The sequence below is a fragment of the Vanacampus margaritifer genome, chromosome 1, assembly GCF_051991255.1.
Source record: "Vanacampus margaritifer isolate UIUO_Vmar chromosome 1, RoL_Vmar_1.0, whole genome shotgun sequence".
NCBI classification, from domain to species: domain Eukaryota; kingdom Metazoa; phylum Chordata; class Actinopteri; order Syngnathiformes; family Syngnathidae; genus Vanacampus; species Vanacampus margaritifer.
Window position 1 is genome coordinate 14,467,080 of NC_135432.1, and position 17,239 is coordinate 14,484,318.

The 17,239-nt window shown below is 40.3% G+C and overlaps 1 protein-coding gene across 1 annotated transcript in view; it reads left to right on the top strand.

Moving 5' to 3' along the window:
- The window catches only part of atp9a (ATPase phospholipid transporting 9A), a 29,615-nt gene extending 17,632 nt beyond the window's left edge, over positions 1 to 11,983 (top strand). Inside the window, exons 19-28 of the mRNA XM_077583862.1 lie at positions 1,687 to 1,785; positions 2,934 to 3,023; positions 3,810 to 3,954; positions 5,660 to 5,724; positions 6,171 to 6,326; positions 7,570 to 7,634; positions 7,734 to 7,842; positions 7,931 to 7,988; positions 9,079 to 9,282; positions 10,959 to 11,983. Of these exons, the coding sequence (XP_077439988.1) occupies positions 1,687 to 1,785; positions 2,934 to 3,023; positions 3,810 to 3,954; positions 5,660 to 5,724; positions 6,171 to 6,326; positions 7,570 to 7,634; positions 7,734 to 7,842; positions 7,931 to 7,988; positions 9,079 to 9,282; positions 10,959 to 11,095 (1,128 nt within the window). The 3' untranslated portion in view covers positions 11,096 to 11,983. The remainder of the gene's footprint in view (positions 1 to 1,686; positions 1,786 to 2,933; positions 3,024 to 3,809; positions 3,955 to 5,659; positions 5,725 to 6,170; positions 6,327 to 7,569; positions 7,635 to 7,733; positions 7,843 to 7,930; positions 7,989 to 9,078; positions 9,283 to 10,958) is intronic.
- Positions 11,984 to 17,239: the final 5,256 nt, after the last annotated feature.

Below are 17,239 nucleotides of genomic sequence, written 5' to 3' on the forward strand. Positions count from 1 at the left end.
TATGAAAAATCCAATTTGATCAAAATATGAATGCAATTAAATAGCACTTTATCTTCATCATATGTTTACTAAGCCTGACGTATTGGCTTGTCTCGTTTAAACTTATTGAGTTGTCGAAGCCTACAATGGCCACTGATGCAGCACACTAACGGTACCGCACACGCGCACAGAAAGGTTTTTCAGATAACTGACTTTATGCTCCAGTATCCTGCGCCATCAGTTCCTGTCACGGTATCGGTTCCAGTACCAGCATGTAGTTGGATACTTCTCGATACTTTTCGGTACTTTTTCAAAGTCAAAAGACAACTAAAAAAATTGTAGGGTAAGAGAGAGAAAAAAAAGAAGAGCTCATTACCTGTGACAGCCAGTATTAGCGGTTATTTAAACTTTAACTTTTTAAAACCACAGTTAAATGTCAAACAGGTAATGGGACCATGCCCAACTAATAGATTGTCAAACTCATCGCTAATGCTCCTTCTCCAGTACCAGCAAGGACATGATAACTTTGTTGTTGTTTTTCCCCGCCTCTAATTCAGTTAATTTCGAAATGTTCAGAATTTGTTTTGCATACAGCAGTACGTTCTCTTTAAACTATTAGTGATGCACCGAATATTCGGACATAGAAAATTTGCGGCCGAAAATGGCAAAAATATGCATTTTCGGCATTCGGCCGAAATAAAATTCAAGCCGAAAGAGGATGTTGTGCTGCAAGCAAGTGTCTGTTTGAATTAAACTCCAAACACGGGAGTTGAGTGTCCGCCTTGCTGCGCGCTGGCGTTTGTGAGTACCGGCAACTTCATTGTGCACACCGGAGAAGGACAGGGTCGTCGCTTGGTAAACTATGTCAAAAAAAGAGAGCGCTGCCGAGTCCTACTGCTCTACAGGCGAGCCACTCTTTCTTTGATGAGTGCCCCTCGAGCGCTTCCACTTGTTCACTTGCATTCTGGTGGCCGTGCTAAATACTTTGTTAGCACTATCAACAGTTTTAAACACGTAAACACTTACTTACTGACTACAGATCTGTACAGGACGTTGTGTGTGACTTTGCAGTCCATTCCCAAAGCCGATCGGCTGGTGCGAAGAAATGTATTTATTTTTAAACTTTGGTGAATATGTGAACGCAACGTGTCCCACGCCAAATAGCCTACAAATGCGTCATTCGCACGTACATCGACTATAAAGTGCAATTGCACCGCCATAAAATGCTCGCCAACATATCTCTGATGTCTGTGGTGTGGACGCATTTCCATTTATATTGTGCTTTACTAAATTGCTAAATAGTGCTAAATAGGCTTATATATTTTATAGTAATATTCTAATTTTAATTAATTATAATAAATGCAATAATATTTTAAAAATTGGCTCTTTTTTTCCCGGCATTTTCGGTTTTCGACAAAGCCTTTCTCATTTTCGGTTTCGGCCCAAAAAATTTCATTTCGGTGCATCCCTACCCCTTATCATACGTCAGCTTTACAGTTGCCTTCAAGTAGTGTGTACTGTATTGTGGAAATGACCAATATTTTATGTCGCAATTGTATTGGCTTTAAACTGGGTCTCAACTTTTACCTTCTTTGAAGCTACTTGGTAGCAAGGGCTTGGTTTGTATGTCAATAAATGACATAATGCAAGAAATATGACTATGATGATATGATATGTGCTACATGCTATCATTTGCCTCCTGCAAAGGTTTGGATGCTGACAGGAGACAAGCTGGAAACGGCCACGTGTACCGCCAAGAATGCCCATCTGATCACCCGCAACCAAGACATCCACATCTTCAGACCAGTAAGTGTGCAGATTCCGCTAGCTCAGGTCATCCTGGGTCAGACGTCAACACACGGCCCCCTCCAAGGCCCGTTAGCGAGCGCTCGGCTGCTTGCGCAGGCCCAGCCAGCATCCACAAAGCATCAATCACTCCCCACCGCTGAACGCATCCAAGGCACTGTCAGGGAGAGCAAATTGAAGGAGAAAACGAGCAAAGCACGCCCGCTGGGAACATGCTGAGGCCTCGTTTCCTAATTTGTTTTTCAGCTTTTGGGCTTTGATGGTCCCTATGCAGCGCTATGCCTGGCGCCGGGCCACCTCAGGCAGCAGGCTGGCCACTTAAGGTTACCGTTTGCGTACAACCGTGCTTACTGGAAGAGAAAATAACAATGGTTGGCACGCCTTGAAAACCTGACTCCCAGTGGACACTGTGGGAGTGCTGACTGGGCCTGTGACACGCACATCTGGATTAGTTTCCTGGTCGCCACCAAAGTCCTGATGCGCGCTGACGTCTGAGGAGTCAGCGGCTGGCGGATGTTCTGGCCTGAGCGTAAAGCTTCATGACAGATTAACTCTACGCGCTGTCAGGGATGAATCTTTGCTCTTTTTCTGTCTCAATTGGAAGCTGACACAGTTTCCTCAGTCAAACTGGCCAAAGTCCAAGTTTTGAAGCCGTAAATTTTAAGGTGGAATGAAGTCCAGAGAATGTGTTTGTTTACAGGGCTTATGCAACATGACTTCTTTTTTTGTGTTGTTTTCTGCAAAGTCCAAATATCAGAATCCTTATTTTATCATTTTAAAATCTATTACCTGTTAAAATTCGGCAGCATGTTCTAACGTGTGTGTGTGCGCGTGCGTGTTTTTCCACTTGCTGTCGACTGAAGATGACATCACCTGTGCTGTGGAAGTAGCAAATGACCATTCATGGCTCAATTTGTTGACGAAACCCAGAAAACAGATGAGCCATGATTGGCCGTTACCTACTTCCTCAGCACAGGTGATGCCATCTTCAGTCGACCGTAAGTGGAACATTTTGATTTTAAAGGTATTAATTGTACATGAAAAATAATGAAGGTATCAAATTAATTCTGGACAAAATATTAACTTTTTACTGCTGAAATTGGCTCAATGAGTTAATTTTCCCTTTAATATGGTTGCCATGATTACAGGTAACCACACGAGGAGAGGCCCATTTGGAACTTAATGCCTTCAGGAGGAAGCACGACTGTGCCCTGGTGATATCAGGGGACTCGCTCGAGGTAATCTAATTTCTTAACTCATTCACTGCCAGCCATTTTCACTGAAGCAACCCCCTTCGCTCCCGGCTGTTTTGCTAGATTTTGACAGATTTTGCAAGGCCCCAATATTGTGTTCTATTGCTATAAAAACTTGGAACCTACCAAAAGAAAGATTAGAGTCTCTTCTTTCATCAGGGTTTTTTTTTTGTATCGGTTTCCGTTTTGCAGCAATTAGCATTAGAATAAAGCTAAGTTTCATCATTATTCACATATCTGTTTAGAACTGTCGGTAAATGAGCTTGTTTGCAACATGGCCCTGATTGATCTTTTGTACTCTGCTGCCACCTGCTGGCCGTTTTTGTAATTACTACCATTGCTTCACCCATTCTCTTCAGTTCAGAGGCTGAATCAAAGCCTTCTGTATGCTCTAGCATAAAAAAACAAACATAAAAAACATATAAATATGTCTTTGGGCCACTTAAAACATTTAAAATAGAACATATTTATACGTTTTTTGGAGCAAATGAGTTAACAGCACTTTACCCCTAAAGTTAGGGCATGCATTAGTGCTATCTGGCACTGATTTTTTTTTTTTTTTTTTGAAAAACCTTGGCCAATTTGATTCTTCTCCTGTGCATGCATGTTAGAACAACAAAAGCAGTTAAATGTCTTAAGTAGTAAGTTAAGTTAAAGGGGCAGCTCCACTACAGTATTCTGTTGATCTAAAGCAACGCTTATTGTGATGGTATCAAGGTAACATGTATGACAAACCTATGCAACACTTTCCGACTCTCCGCTGCACTGCAGGTTTGTCTTAAATACTACGAATACGAGTTCATGGAGCTGGCATGTCAGTGTCCTGCTGTGGTATGCTGCCGCTGCGCCCCCACCCAGAAGGCCCAGATTATCCGGCTGCTGCAGGAGCGGACGGGCAAGCTCACCTGTGCTGTAGGTATGTATGTCGCAAACAGAACTCGACAAGCTGACATGATTGATCTCACTTTGGGCTCTGACAAAACTTTTGAAACTAACAATCACAAAACCAAATTTGACATTTCATACTGAGCATCTGGAAAGTATTCACAGAGCTAGAATTGTTCCACATTTTGATATGTTGCAACGTTATTCCAAAATGACCCATTTCTTTCCCCCACAATTCTACAACTGTCTCTCACTATTATATATATTTTTTAAGTGGAGCACTATAGATACCAGCCACTTGATTAATACATTTCACAAAGAAATAAAGCATATATTTGAAAGATGCCTGTGCCAATTGTAATGCACCAAAATTTCAGAGTGCTACACCCTTCCACTAATTATTTAAGTATTATAATAAGTCATACACTATTAAAACAACAAATGGCAACAACCTCTTCGGTGAGGTAATACCAATTTTTTACTCAGTTGTTTGTTGTACTGCAGTATACGATACGATACGATATACTTTTATTTTCCCCGTGGGGAACTTTTTCCTGGACTCCGTCCAGCTGCAGTTTACAGTAAGGAAAAAACAACAGAATAGAAAGAGATCAAATCAAAATTAAATAAGAAGTGCAGCAGTAGTTTACAGTGAGAAAAACAACAGAATAGAGAGAGATAATTAAAATAAATAATACACACACACTCCTATATATATATATATATATATATATATATATATATATATATATATATATATATATATATATTGCACAACTTAGTTAATGTCGGTTATTAAGTAATTTGATGGATGTCGGCAGGAATGAGTTCTTGTAGCGGTTCAGCCTGGTTCTGGGGGCCCTAAATCTCCTGCCGGAAGGCAGTAGCTGGAACTCATGATGCAGAATGTGAGTCGGGTCAGTAACAATTTTCTGTGCCAGTCTGGTGACGGACTGCTCATAAAGCATCTGTAGTGAAGCGATGCTGTTTTTTCTTCTTTTTCATATTCAAAGTCACACAAACTTAACCGATTACTGCCATCCCACTTTTGAGCACCCTTTGTGGTCAAATTGTTTGTTATTCCCACCAAGAAAAGAAAGCTGCCATTTACTTTACAATGACCAGACACAGATGTGGCATCTCTAAAGCTGAATTTTACAGTGCTAAAATGTATTTTATGCTTTTTTTTCCCCCCTCTTCATACTTTGTGAATTTTGATTGAGGCTACCAGACTAAATGATCCACATCCAATTTATGGCCATGCTTCCATCAGGGCTACCATAGTGCTAAGATAAACCGGCCTAATTTGACACAGTGAAGGTTGTTGATTGGTAGATACAGAATGGACAATTCCAGAAAGACAAAATACCGTCAATATAAACAGATTAAAATATCACAACAAGGTTTGATGCAAAGTGCTTTGTTTGTATTAATTTGGTGAAATACATGTGTATATGTGTATATATATATATATATATATATATATATATATATATATATATATATATATATATATATATATATATATATATATATATATATATATATATATATATATAAAATAATACGGATCTTCGTCTTCTTTGATTAGGCTTAAAGTAATCACACAGTCCATCGTACTCGCCACGGCCGGGGTTCTGATCTCAAATTTAAGGGCGTGTCATGAGAAGCAGCCGCCGTGTTGGAGCACCGTCGATGTGAATCCTGACACCTCTATGGCTTTTGTTTTCTCTTAGGAGACGGAGGAAACGATGTCAGCATGATCCAGGAAGCCGACTGTGGCGTGGGAGTGGAAGGAAAAGTAAGACGCTTACCAATCAAACCTCTCTCACAGCTCGCCTTTCCTGTCAAAACCCCTCGCGCGTTCACATAATATGGAGTCATGTGCGCACGCATGAGTCCGTTTTCGTTGTTTGCGCGTAAGAGGTATTTGACATTGGAAAAAATAGTGGCAGACGAGATGCTAGGAACACTACAGTAGTCCTGTTGTCTCATGATTTTATTTTCTGTTAAAAAAAAAATAAAAAATCTCTTTTAACGGCAGTCTTATGAATTGCCCGTGATTTTTATCCACAGAATTTGTAGGTGTCACTCTTTCATGTGATGTTTCTTATCTGCAGCAAGTCAGATGTTTGTTTTTTGCGGGTGTTTTTCAATGACACAAAAAGGGTGATTGTTTTGGTGTATGATCCACTTGGCGGCGCCTGAGGTGGACCGAATCCTCACTGGCCTGCTTGTGTGTGACAGGAAGGCAAACAGGCCTCGCTGGCCGCAGACTTCTCTGTGACCCAGTTCAAACATTTGGGTCGTCTCCTGATGGTTCATGGACGGAACAGCTACAAGAGGTCTGCAGCCCTCAGCCAGTTTGTCATCCATAGGAGCCTTTGCATCAGCACCATGCAGGTATCGATGCACTCTGAAAGAATTTCACCTTTGAATGCATCCATTCGTCCATTTTGGAGCAACCACTGCTCAAGTGTGTTTGCTTAACTTATTCACTGCCATTGACGGCTATAGACGTCAAAAATTCATTTGAACTATTTCTATTAGTTTCACTTTTTTTTTTCACTTTTGTTAACAAGAGTGTGAAAACCTAGAATTTTTTTTATTGTATATTTAGAAAATATATAAAAATTGTGATTAATCGTGAGTTAACTAGTGAAGTCATGCGATTAATTACAATTAACATTTTAATCGCCTGACACCCCTAATTTTTTATAATCTTTTTTTTTAAAATCGCGTCAGGTGAATAAAATTTTTCATTGTAATTAATCACATGACTTCAATAATTAACTCACGATTAATCACAAATTTTATATCTGTTCTAAATGTACAATACATGTTTGTTTGTTTTTTTTAGGTTTTCATACTCTTATTAAAAAAAGTGGAAAACTTTTGAATTTTTGACGTCTATAGCCGTCAATGGCAGTGAATGAGTTAATTACTTTTATTTGTCAGACAAAATAACGCGTGCATACACAAGAGTAAACATCCGATGTGGGGTAAGAAGGCGTGGTCATGAGTCAGAGCACCCCCACACCACCGCTACTGTGTCCTAGTCCAACCTTGGGGCCGCCGCGGAGGGCGAGCCCATGACTCACCGCCTCAAGGGGGAGTTGGGGGGGGGGGGCTCCTCCACATGTCTGGACGACCACAACCACAGCTGGGAGCAGCCCTGCGTGGCGCTTGACAGCTCAATGCTGCATCAGCCATGCCAACCCCGCACGCCGAAATTAGTTGCAGGGGCTTGGCGGTCAGAGTGCCGCGTTTCAGCCAAGAACGTTCACGTGGAAGATTTAGCTTCTCGATCACTTTTCAAGATTTGTGTTCTTTCATACCTTGCCTCGCACGCTGCTGTTTTTGGTTTTGTCATGTACCTTGTGGTTTGGATTAGGGATACTGCAGCTATCCCAGATGATGTTAGGAGAGAGCCTGGACTGGTCGCCAGCCAATCACAGGGCACATATAAACTAACAACCAGTCACATTCACATCTATGGACAATTAAGAGCTTTCAATCGACCTAACATGCCTCAAAGGCAACGATGGAAAATGTATAGAACGGAAGTGATTGTTACTAAATGTCATAACTTGAATAACACACACATTTCTGCTCTTAACAAGAACTTCTCTCTTCTATTACACAGGCCGTCTTCTCATCTGTCTTCTATTTTGCTTCGGTGCCGCTCTACCAAGGATTCCTCATTATTGGGTGAGTGCACTTGTGGCCGCCAAGTTTCTTCTGCCGGAGTTGCCACATGCCCGAATGGACCTGCCCACGCACCTAATGAACATGTTGTGCATGTTTCAGCTACTCCTCCATCTACACAATGTTCCCCGTCTTCTCCCTGGTGTTGGACAAAGATGTCAAGTCTGAGGTGGCCATGTTGTATCCGGAGTTATACAAAGACCTGTTGAAGGTATTTAACGAATGTTTGCACAAATGTGATATTTATAATAATACCAAAACCAACGTGTAAATATTTTTTCCATGATTTCCTTTTACAGGGTAGACCTCTGTCCTTCAAGACATTTCTAATATGGGTTTTAATAAGTATTTATCAAGGTAAGTTCTCACAACGCCAATGTCATTATATTAATTTGTGTACCAGTTTGACTTTCAGTCTCTTTTGCCACATGATGAGGCACATCTTAATAAATAGTGAATGTTCTTGTTGGAGAGATGCAAAATGTTCAGACAACAATAATGTATACTGATTCTAAATCAATTTTAACATAAACTTAATATTCATAGTTTGTGCTTAATTGCCACAATTAATTCCCCAAAATGTATAAATATGATCTATTTTAATGTTACCATGCTCCCAAAGACGTATTTATACGTTTTAAATGTTGTTTTATGCTAGAGCATACATACAGAAGGCTTTGATGCAACCTCTGAACTGAAGAGAATGGTTGAAGCAATGGGAGTTATTACAAAAACGGCCAGCAGGTAGCAGCGGAGTATAAGAGATCAATCAGGGCCATGTTGCAACAAGCTCTTACCCCCTGTGTTTTAAACAGATTTGTGAATAATGGTGAAACTTAGCTATTTTCTAATGCTAATTGCTGCAAAACGGAAACTGATAGAAACATACTTTTTTTTTCCTGATGAAAGAACAGACTCTAATCGTTCTGTGTTTTTATAGCAATTGAACACAATATTCTGTAGGCCTTGCAAAATCGGTCAAAATCTAGTAAAACAGCCGGGGGTTGCTTCAGTGAAAATGGCTGGTAGTGAATGAGTTAAGCAGTTGGTAGCTATTGTAAACATGTCTTGCAAACCACCCATTCAGCATTCTGCCACTTGTGGAAAATTGCAGCTCACAATAACATCTGGATGGAACAGAACATAAGAGCAACAGCTTTTAATAATCCAGAAGACAAAATTTGAAAACGATTTGATTTTCAAAATGATTATTCGAATTAATTTGATATTGCCCAGCCCTAGCTAGTGCAGTAGCATTTTAAAAAAAAAAAAAAAAAAAAAGAAGCTGCTGCTTCCGGGCCATAAATAAATACTGTGTAAAACTTTAAAATGGAAAGCAGTAAATATGGCTGTAACTGATGATGCCTTCTTGTATATGATGTCTATTAACGCCACCGTGCAAACTCGCAAGACATTTGTAACCTTTGTAAACACGACTGTAACGCAGGCAGCATCATCATGTACGGGGCGCTGCTTCTTTTCGAATCGGAGTTTGTCCACATCGTGGCCATCTCCTTCACGTCGCTGATCCTCACCGAGCTGCTCATGGTGGCGCTGACCATCCAGACGTGGCACTGGCTCATGATGGTCGCCGAGCTCCTCAGCTTGGCCTGTTACGTGGCGTCACTCGTCTTCCTGCATGACTTCATTGGTGAGACGCCCTCAGTGGGCAACACATTGAAAAGCACGTTCTACTAACAAGAAGAGTCAACTTGCCTTGATACAACTTTTGTAAATCACTATGGCCTGGATGACTGAAATCTATACGGACATAAAGAAAAAGCACGCTTTTTAGAAAGCACATTGATACCATGAGAGTAAATTTAGTGGCATTCTAGTTGTCCATGATCGTTATTTTATTGATATGAATATATGGAAGAGGGTGTGCTGTCCGTGCAGTAACGTTACCAAGGAGTTTCAAACAAACGAGCACAATAGTTGCTTCCTGATGAGTTGACACGCTGGATCGTATTGACCAGTAACACCCAAAACGTTACTAGCCTTTATTTTGGGATTTATGTGGGCTGTGGAAGTCGCATTTTCAGCCTGCAATCTCGACCACTGCAAGTCATGACTGGCATGTGGTCAAGTGTACCCTTTTTGGATGCTTTTCTTCGTTGAAGCGCACAAGAATAGATTTTAAAGGTTAGCCTTCACGCGCTGTTTCAACTCGACACGAGGAGGTTTGGGTTTTCTTCATTGTTGGATGGATTAGGCTAAAAAAAGGCTAAACATTTTGACAGCTTTTTATATCTATTGTACGTCATGTATTCCACGATGGAAAGTCTGGCTTTATTTAACACTTTATTGCACAAAAGAGATGAAATGCATTATGGTATTCCCATTTCTAATTATTGTTTACTCATTCACTGCCATTGACGGCTATAGACGTAAAAAAAAAAAAAATCATTTTAACTATTTCTATTAGTTTGTTTTTGTTTTTTTACTTTTGTTAACAAAGTATGAAAACCTAGGAAAAAAATATTGTACATTTCGAACAGATATAAAATTTGCGATTAATCGTGAGTTAACTAGTGAAGTCATGCGATTAATTAGGCCCCTCATTTTTAATCATCTTTTATTTTCTTTAATCTTTTTTTTTTTAAGAATAAAAGATAAAATTAGGGGCGTCAGGTGATTACAATCTTTAATTGTAATTAATCACATGACTTCACTAGTTAACTCACGATTAATCACAAATTTTATATCTGTTCTAAATGTACAATAAAAAAATTCTAGGTTTTCTTACTCTTGTTACACAAATGAATTTATGGCAGTGAATGAGTTAATACCAGATTTAGTGCAATGTGCATTTTTCTGTCCCTTTAAGGTCGAGCGAGAGAAAAGGTGAGTGAGGGAAGGAGCAATCTGCACTAGGGCAACCGTGTGTGTGTGTGTGTGTGTGTAACATCAAATGTTGCACGTAAACAACAAAGAAAGTGAATCCATGGAGAAAATGGCGACCAGAGTGTGTATCCACTCATTCCTCTTGTATCCTGAAGGAAAATGAAGTGCGGGTATCCCTGACTTCAACACTCCACTAACAGAAATAGTTCCACTGAGACGGATAAAACCAGGATTTAATCGGCCGCTTTTAAAATCAGCAATAAGCACATTGCGTTGCAGGTGACTGTTTTTAAAGGATGTATCTGTCATTTTGTATTTACATATTTTTCTGTAATATTCTGATAATGCATTTGATCCTTTTATCACGATCCATCGCATTTCATCTCTACTGCAGAAGCTCAGCATGACACCCTGATGTTTTTTTTTTGTTGATGCAATCCCCCTCCCCCCCCTCCTCATCATTCTTCCCTGTTTGTCCAGACGTGTACTTCATCGCCACGCCGTCGTTCCTGTGGAAGGTGACGTCCATCACGCTGGTCAGCTGCCTGCCCCTCTACATCCTCAAGTACCTGCGTCGGCGCTTCTCCCCGCCCAGCTACTCCAAGCTCACCTCCTAGGGGGCGCCGCCTGACGGGTGCCTGCCGTCATCCAGACCAGTGCAGATGTGACATGGACACATTTAACACCAATGTCAAAAAGTTCAAAACAATTGTGGGTGTTTTGCCTGTATGTAATAAATACCACACATCTTGCTAATTAATTTATGCACATGACATTTGTTTAAAAAAAAAAAAAAAAAAAGTTAACCCAGTGAAGTCAATGGCCTTTCAATGCATTCTTCACCGCTAGTAGCAGTAGCAATTTTATTGCTGGCCTTGGGATTTGAATCACACTCCGCAAACTGTGATTTCTAAAAAGGAGTTCCAGAATTATACACTTGGGAACCAGTTGAGCGGTCATAAAAGTCACGTTTGTGTATGCGTCAGGCAGCGGAGGCGGCCGATGTCAGCGGGCCCGCAGCGTCTGTGGCTAAATTGGTCCTCGCGTCTTTCTATAATGCCCCCGCACCCCCAGGAGCGATGGTTATTTTGGGCCCCTTGCCACCTTTTATGTGGTAGTGACCTAAAGCCATAAAAAAAAAGAATACCTGGGAGTCCTTTTACTGGCTTCAGCAAGAAGGGATAACTACATTAAATATGTTGTTAATATTGTCAATATTTTTATTTGCCTACTTTCTCCCAGTGATGCAGTGAATTTTCTTGTGTCTCTGACCTACTGTGTTTTATGAAATTATTAAAAATATGTATTTATTTATTATGTTGCCATTAAAGTGGAGAGCATGATTGGGGTGCTTGTAAATAATTTCATTTTCATTGTAATGTATTAACCTTTCTTGTTTTTTTAGTTTTAGTTTTTTTACCGGTACTCGGAAAGGGACAAGCCGAACAAAAATGTGTCGTCATTGTGTTGATGGTTAATAAATTTTCTGCTTTGTTATCCTGGGACCATTTTTGACTCCCGTGCTAATTTGTGTATTACAAAAGTACCTCCGACACCAAGCACAAGCGGTCCTCAAAGTTGATGGTGAGTGTGCAGTCTATCGGTTTGAAAATTTAACATCTTGCCCATTAACACTTTTTTTTTTCTTCTTCTTCCTCTGACACATCCCAGACCTTCAGCAATTAGGAGTCCACGTATGATATCAAAGGGTGAGTCATTTTGTTTTAGTTTTAACATTTAAATAAAATATTAAGAGCATCAAAATGTTACTTTTATCATTACCAAAAGATTAATGTAATTGCTGTAGTTACATATTTTTATTATTTCCCATGTTAGCCCAAGTAGCTAGCAGCTAGCAACCCCCCCAGTCATCATCATCAGTCACCTCTGATGTCACAAATGGTTAGAAATTCCCAAACACAAACTCCAAAATCATGCAGAAAGTCTTCCCCGGGGAGTGGAAACTCCTCCAGCAGCACATGGAGGACACTTTGTCCATGATGTGGACGAAGGGTGGACTCGCACGAGGAGCTTATTATGTAACATCCAGTCAAATAAAGCAGGTTGGTCCGTTTGATCTGTGGGGCCTCAAGTCAAGACGAGCGAGTTTTCCATCCGGCTCGGAAACAGAATTGCGTTCCCAGTGGAAGAGAACAAGCCGACGCACCGCAAACTGCGCCGTGGTCGTGATTGGAGTTCCTACGGATGACGGCATGGAACCATGTTGGATTTGCACCTGATGCCAAATGTTTACATTCAAATTGCATTCAATTGGCTCTTTTAGCTGCGGAAGCGTTAAACAAAGCAGTACTAGGAAGTCATTGGCTTCTTCGAGTTAGATCTTCGATGGGTGGCGTGGCTCGGTGGTAGAGTGGTCATCTCCCATTCGTGAGGTTGTGGGTTCAATCCTCACCCCAGGTGACCGTGTTGAAGTGTCCTTGAGCAAGACTCTCATTCACTGCCATTGACGGCTATAGATGTCAAAAATTCATTTAAACTCTTATTAGTTTAACTTTTTTTTCCCCCACTTTTGTTAACAAGAGTGTGAAAACCTCGGGAAAAAAATATTGTAAATTTAGAACAGATATAAAATTTGTGATTTATCGTTAGTTAATTAGTGAAGTCATGTGATTGATTACAATTTTAAAAAATTACCGCCTGACGGGCCTAATAATTTTTTTTAATTAAAAATAAGGCTTTTTTAATAGGTTTTAGGTGAACTAATGAATGCACACACACTTGCAAGCACATACACATAATCACCCACATACAAAAAAAAAAAAATATATATATATATATATATATATATATTAAAAAAAAAAAAAAAAAAGCAATGATGATGACATGTCAAATCGGTAAAATTACCGAATGAACAATACTGAGCTCTCCAAGAAAAAAATAAATAAAAAGAAGGGGCGTTGAATCGTAATTAATGGCATGATAATTTTATATCTGTTCTAAATGTACAATAAAAAAAATTCTAGGTTTTCCTAAAAAATGTAATGAAATAAAAAAAATGTCAAACTAATAGAAATAGTTCACATGAATGTTTGACGTCTATAGTCGTCAATGGCAGTGAATGAGTTAAGGGTAACGTAAAATGAGTTTAAAATGATCAAATACTTTTGCGGGTCATCGTTTGTGATATAGCTAACTATTAATATAGGTCCATTGGTGGGTGGTGTCTGGTCGGTGCTGGATTTCACTTTCCTTTCCTTTCTTTGGTCCTTCCTCGGGTCTCCTGACGGCCTCACGGCTCTGGCTGGGTTCTGAAGTGTTCTGTTTAGGTGAACAGTATGGGATTTTTTAATAGGTTTTAGGTGAACTAATGAATACACGCACACGCCCACACACACATGCACATACACATACTCACCCACATACAAAATAAAAATAAAAAAAAGACAGAGAGCAATGATGATGACATGATGAATTAACAATCCTGAGCTCTCCAGGGGAAAAAAAAGAAAGGAAAAAAATATATAGGTCTATTACTTGTGCTATTTTGCTATAAACAGTTTATGCTTACAACGTTAGGATTGAACGTCAGAACACACCCTCCACTTCCTTTTTATAACTCCGCACTTTAACGGCCGCGACCATTGAGGAAGACCTCCAGATGTGTTTGGTTTCCAGTTCCCAAAGGAGTGCAAGTGAACAAAAGACCTCCGTTTGTGTGTGTGAGTGTAAGCATTAATACCTTTTTGCTTCCTTTACCAAGATAACGTGTCAAAGTTATGAAATAGTTGTGGATGGAGGTGGAAACCTGGAGCAAGCCTCTTAAAGGGGGAGGAGGAATAGTGGAGGGAAATTGTCCTCCAAAGAAGGAAAATCCGCAAACGAGCCAGCCACTTTTCCACTGGAAGCTCGGACACTTGAATTCTTTTCGCCGACGTGTGAGGATCGATCAGAATCCAGTTACATAAGCAAACGAGTTCCATCAGGATGCATGGAGTTTCCATGTTGATGGAACATCTGACCTCACACACTTTGGAAATAAAAAAAAAAAGAAGAAAAATGTTCTCAGAGGATCTCAAGTTGTGGCAGGAAGGAAATTAGATTCCTTCTTGTACCAGGACATGCCAGCGCAACAAGCTCGGGATGGATTTTTTGAACATGACCACTGAACAAAGACTACCGGTATTGCTTGCAACTTAAGCGATTTATGTTATGTTAACATGACAATCAAGTACAAACCTGAAGTTTTTCTCTTTCATTTTTGAAAAGCAATCCCTGTTCACAAATCCCAAAACACTGTTACATGCCTGCCAAGCCTGTAGTTGACGATATCACTAAAGAGAAAAGTGTCAAGAAAGAACACTACAACTGCAAGGTATTTTCAATATTCTTTGTCGATGGAAACGCTCCGCTCCAAAAAGTGTGATTCCTTTGGGCTGCAAACATTTGGTTCATCGTGAAAAATTTTTTATTTTCCAGGCATTTACATCTGGATCTGATAACCCACCAATTTTTCATATGAAATAAAAGCATTAGAATATGAGACTGAGGGGTCCTATTATATTGATGAGCTTTTTCCCTACATAGACTGTCCCATGTATCATGTGCATGGCATGTCAAATAACCCAAATGGGGGCGCATGGCTTCTTTTTTCCGCATGTATTTCCTCCCAAATATTCCATTCGACATGATTTCCATATCCTTTTCTCCCTGATTGGATTTAAGAGCGGAGGTCCACATGTTACACTTGGAAAAGTCAAAAAGGGCAATGCCGTAACCCAGACAAGTCGACCTCAGTTTGAGTGAGTTTTACAGTGACGGAAAGTGCCACATCAGACGGAGTTCTTTGAGACAGAGTTTAAGAAAACCGAGGGGGGAGAAACGGACGTGCAAACTGGGCCGTCTGGACACCAGCAGGTTTTCCTCTCGTAAGCGTGTGCCATATTCATTTAGTCATTCATAGTGTGAGTTGTATAACCGTGCAGGGCGAGTTCATTTGGATGCTTGTTTGGTCAAGAAGTCAGCTCATTTCTCGAGGTCAAGTCTGGCCTTTTGGATTTAAAACAGTTAGAGGAAGTTACTGTGACTCATTTTTCTTTTTAGTGAAGGCAATACTAAAGGATTGTAAATGGCTGTGTATGCATGGGACTGTCTCGCACAGACAAGGACCATCTAAGATGAGGCAAGTTAACCTGACACTGGATAAGATTGAGTAAGCCTGACGAAGATGTAAGTAGCTAGAAGTGATCTGGCTAATTTAGACTATATGACTGACCAACACGTTCCATGAGTAACTAAAACAAACTAGACTGCAGCATCAGGCTGAATGAATGTAACTAGGGCTGGCTAAAAAGTGACTCGACCAAACCAGTACTCAAGCAGCATGCACATGTGGCCTAACTGGCATCCTTTACTAGATAGGTCTGATTAGCGCATATGAATAATTACTAGCTAATGAAATCATTCTGACCAGAAGCAGCAATTGCACCTGAATTGCTCTGAGAAGATCAGACTAGGACTAGACGAGGAGTAGAGAGGATCTAACTCTTGGGCAAACTTGAAACTAACTCCCACCAAACAAGTCTCGCCGGACTGGCTAATAGGGGTGTGGCAAAAAATTGATTCTCATAAGAATCGCGATTTTCATTTAGTACGATTCAAAATCGATTTTAAATGTCCCAAAATCGATTTTATATTGTCTTGCCTTTGTCTGTGTGTGCCTTTCTTTGGAACGCTGTTCATGTTGTACCCGGTTTGGCCACTGAGGGGCAGTGTGGTTTCACACGGTCTGATACACTGTTAAGTTGTAGCCACATTAGAGAGTAGAAGGAAAAAGTCACGATCAAGTTATTCCAATAAAAGTTGTTTTTTTTTTCAGCGTGGGGTCGTTCTTTTGAGTGATAAAAGTGCCGCTAATTAGCATTAGCAAGTCAGACTGGAGTAGATCATTACAATTCTTTGTACATTTATAGGTTAAAGCAAAAAATTATTGTCAATCAAATCATTTTGAACCGAAAATCGATTCTGAATCGAATCGCAGACCCAAAAAATCTGAATCGAATCGTGAGACATTCAAAGATTACCACCCCTACAGGCTATAACATGTCAACTAGCAGATACTAGAATTAGAAGTAGAATGATAGACTTGAGTTGGACTATATGTGATCTAAATTGGTCCGGCCGTCACAAATGAGAACAAACTAGAGACGAAACTAGCAACTAACTAGCTTCCTGAATAGGGTTGGTTTAGGACGAAATGGGTCTGACTATCGTCATATAGTTGGATAAACTAATGAGCAAAGTGTGTACTAACTAAGTTTGATTTGGAACTAAATTAGGTGCAGTGGTTAGCACATAGGAACTAGCACTGACTAGACTTGACTACCAATGCCTGAATGGGACTAACTGTGAGCAACATAAAATGACAAATACAATATGAACATAATCTATTTGGACGAGGCTGGTGAGTTCAAGCAGTGCCTCGTGTATCTTTCTGTTGAAAAGTAACTCTAACATCCAAAGACTAGATAGACAATTCCATGATGAGTATCTAGTAATCAAAGCGCATAACCGGAGCGTCCCACTTTTGTCACTCACTGGTGGTGATCCTTCGCAGAGTCCTGGGGTCCCACAATGAGGTTCTTGTGCGCTACTGTCTGAGAGAAAGCCACAGAAATGCTTTGGCTCGGGAACGGGAGACGTCATGGATTCCTGAGTGTGGGTCTTTGCAGGAAAAGCCCTGAGTCTCCCAACATGGAGCGGCTCCAGGTTTCCATGGCGAGGGCGCCCAAACAGGAGGAAAC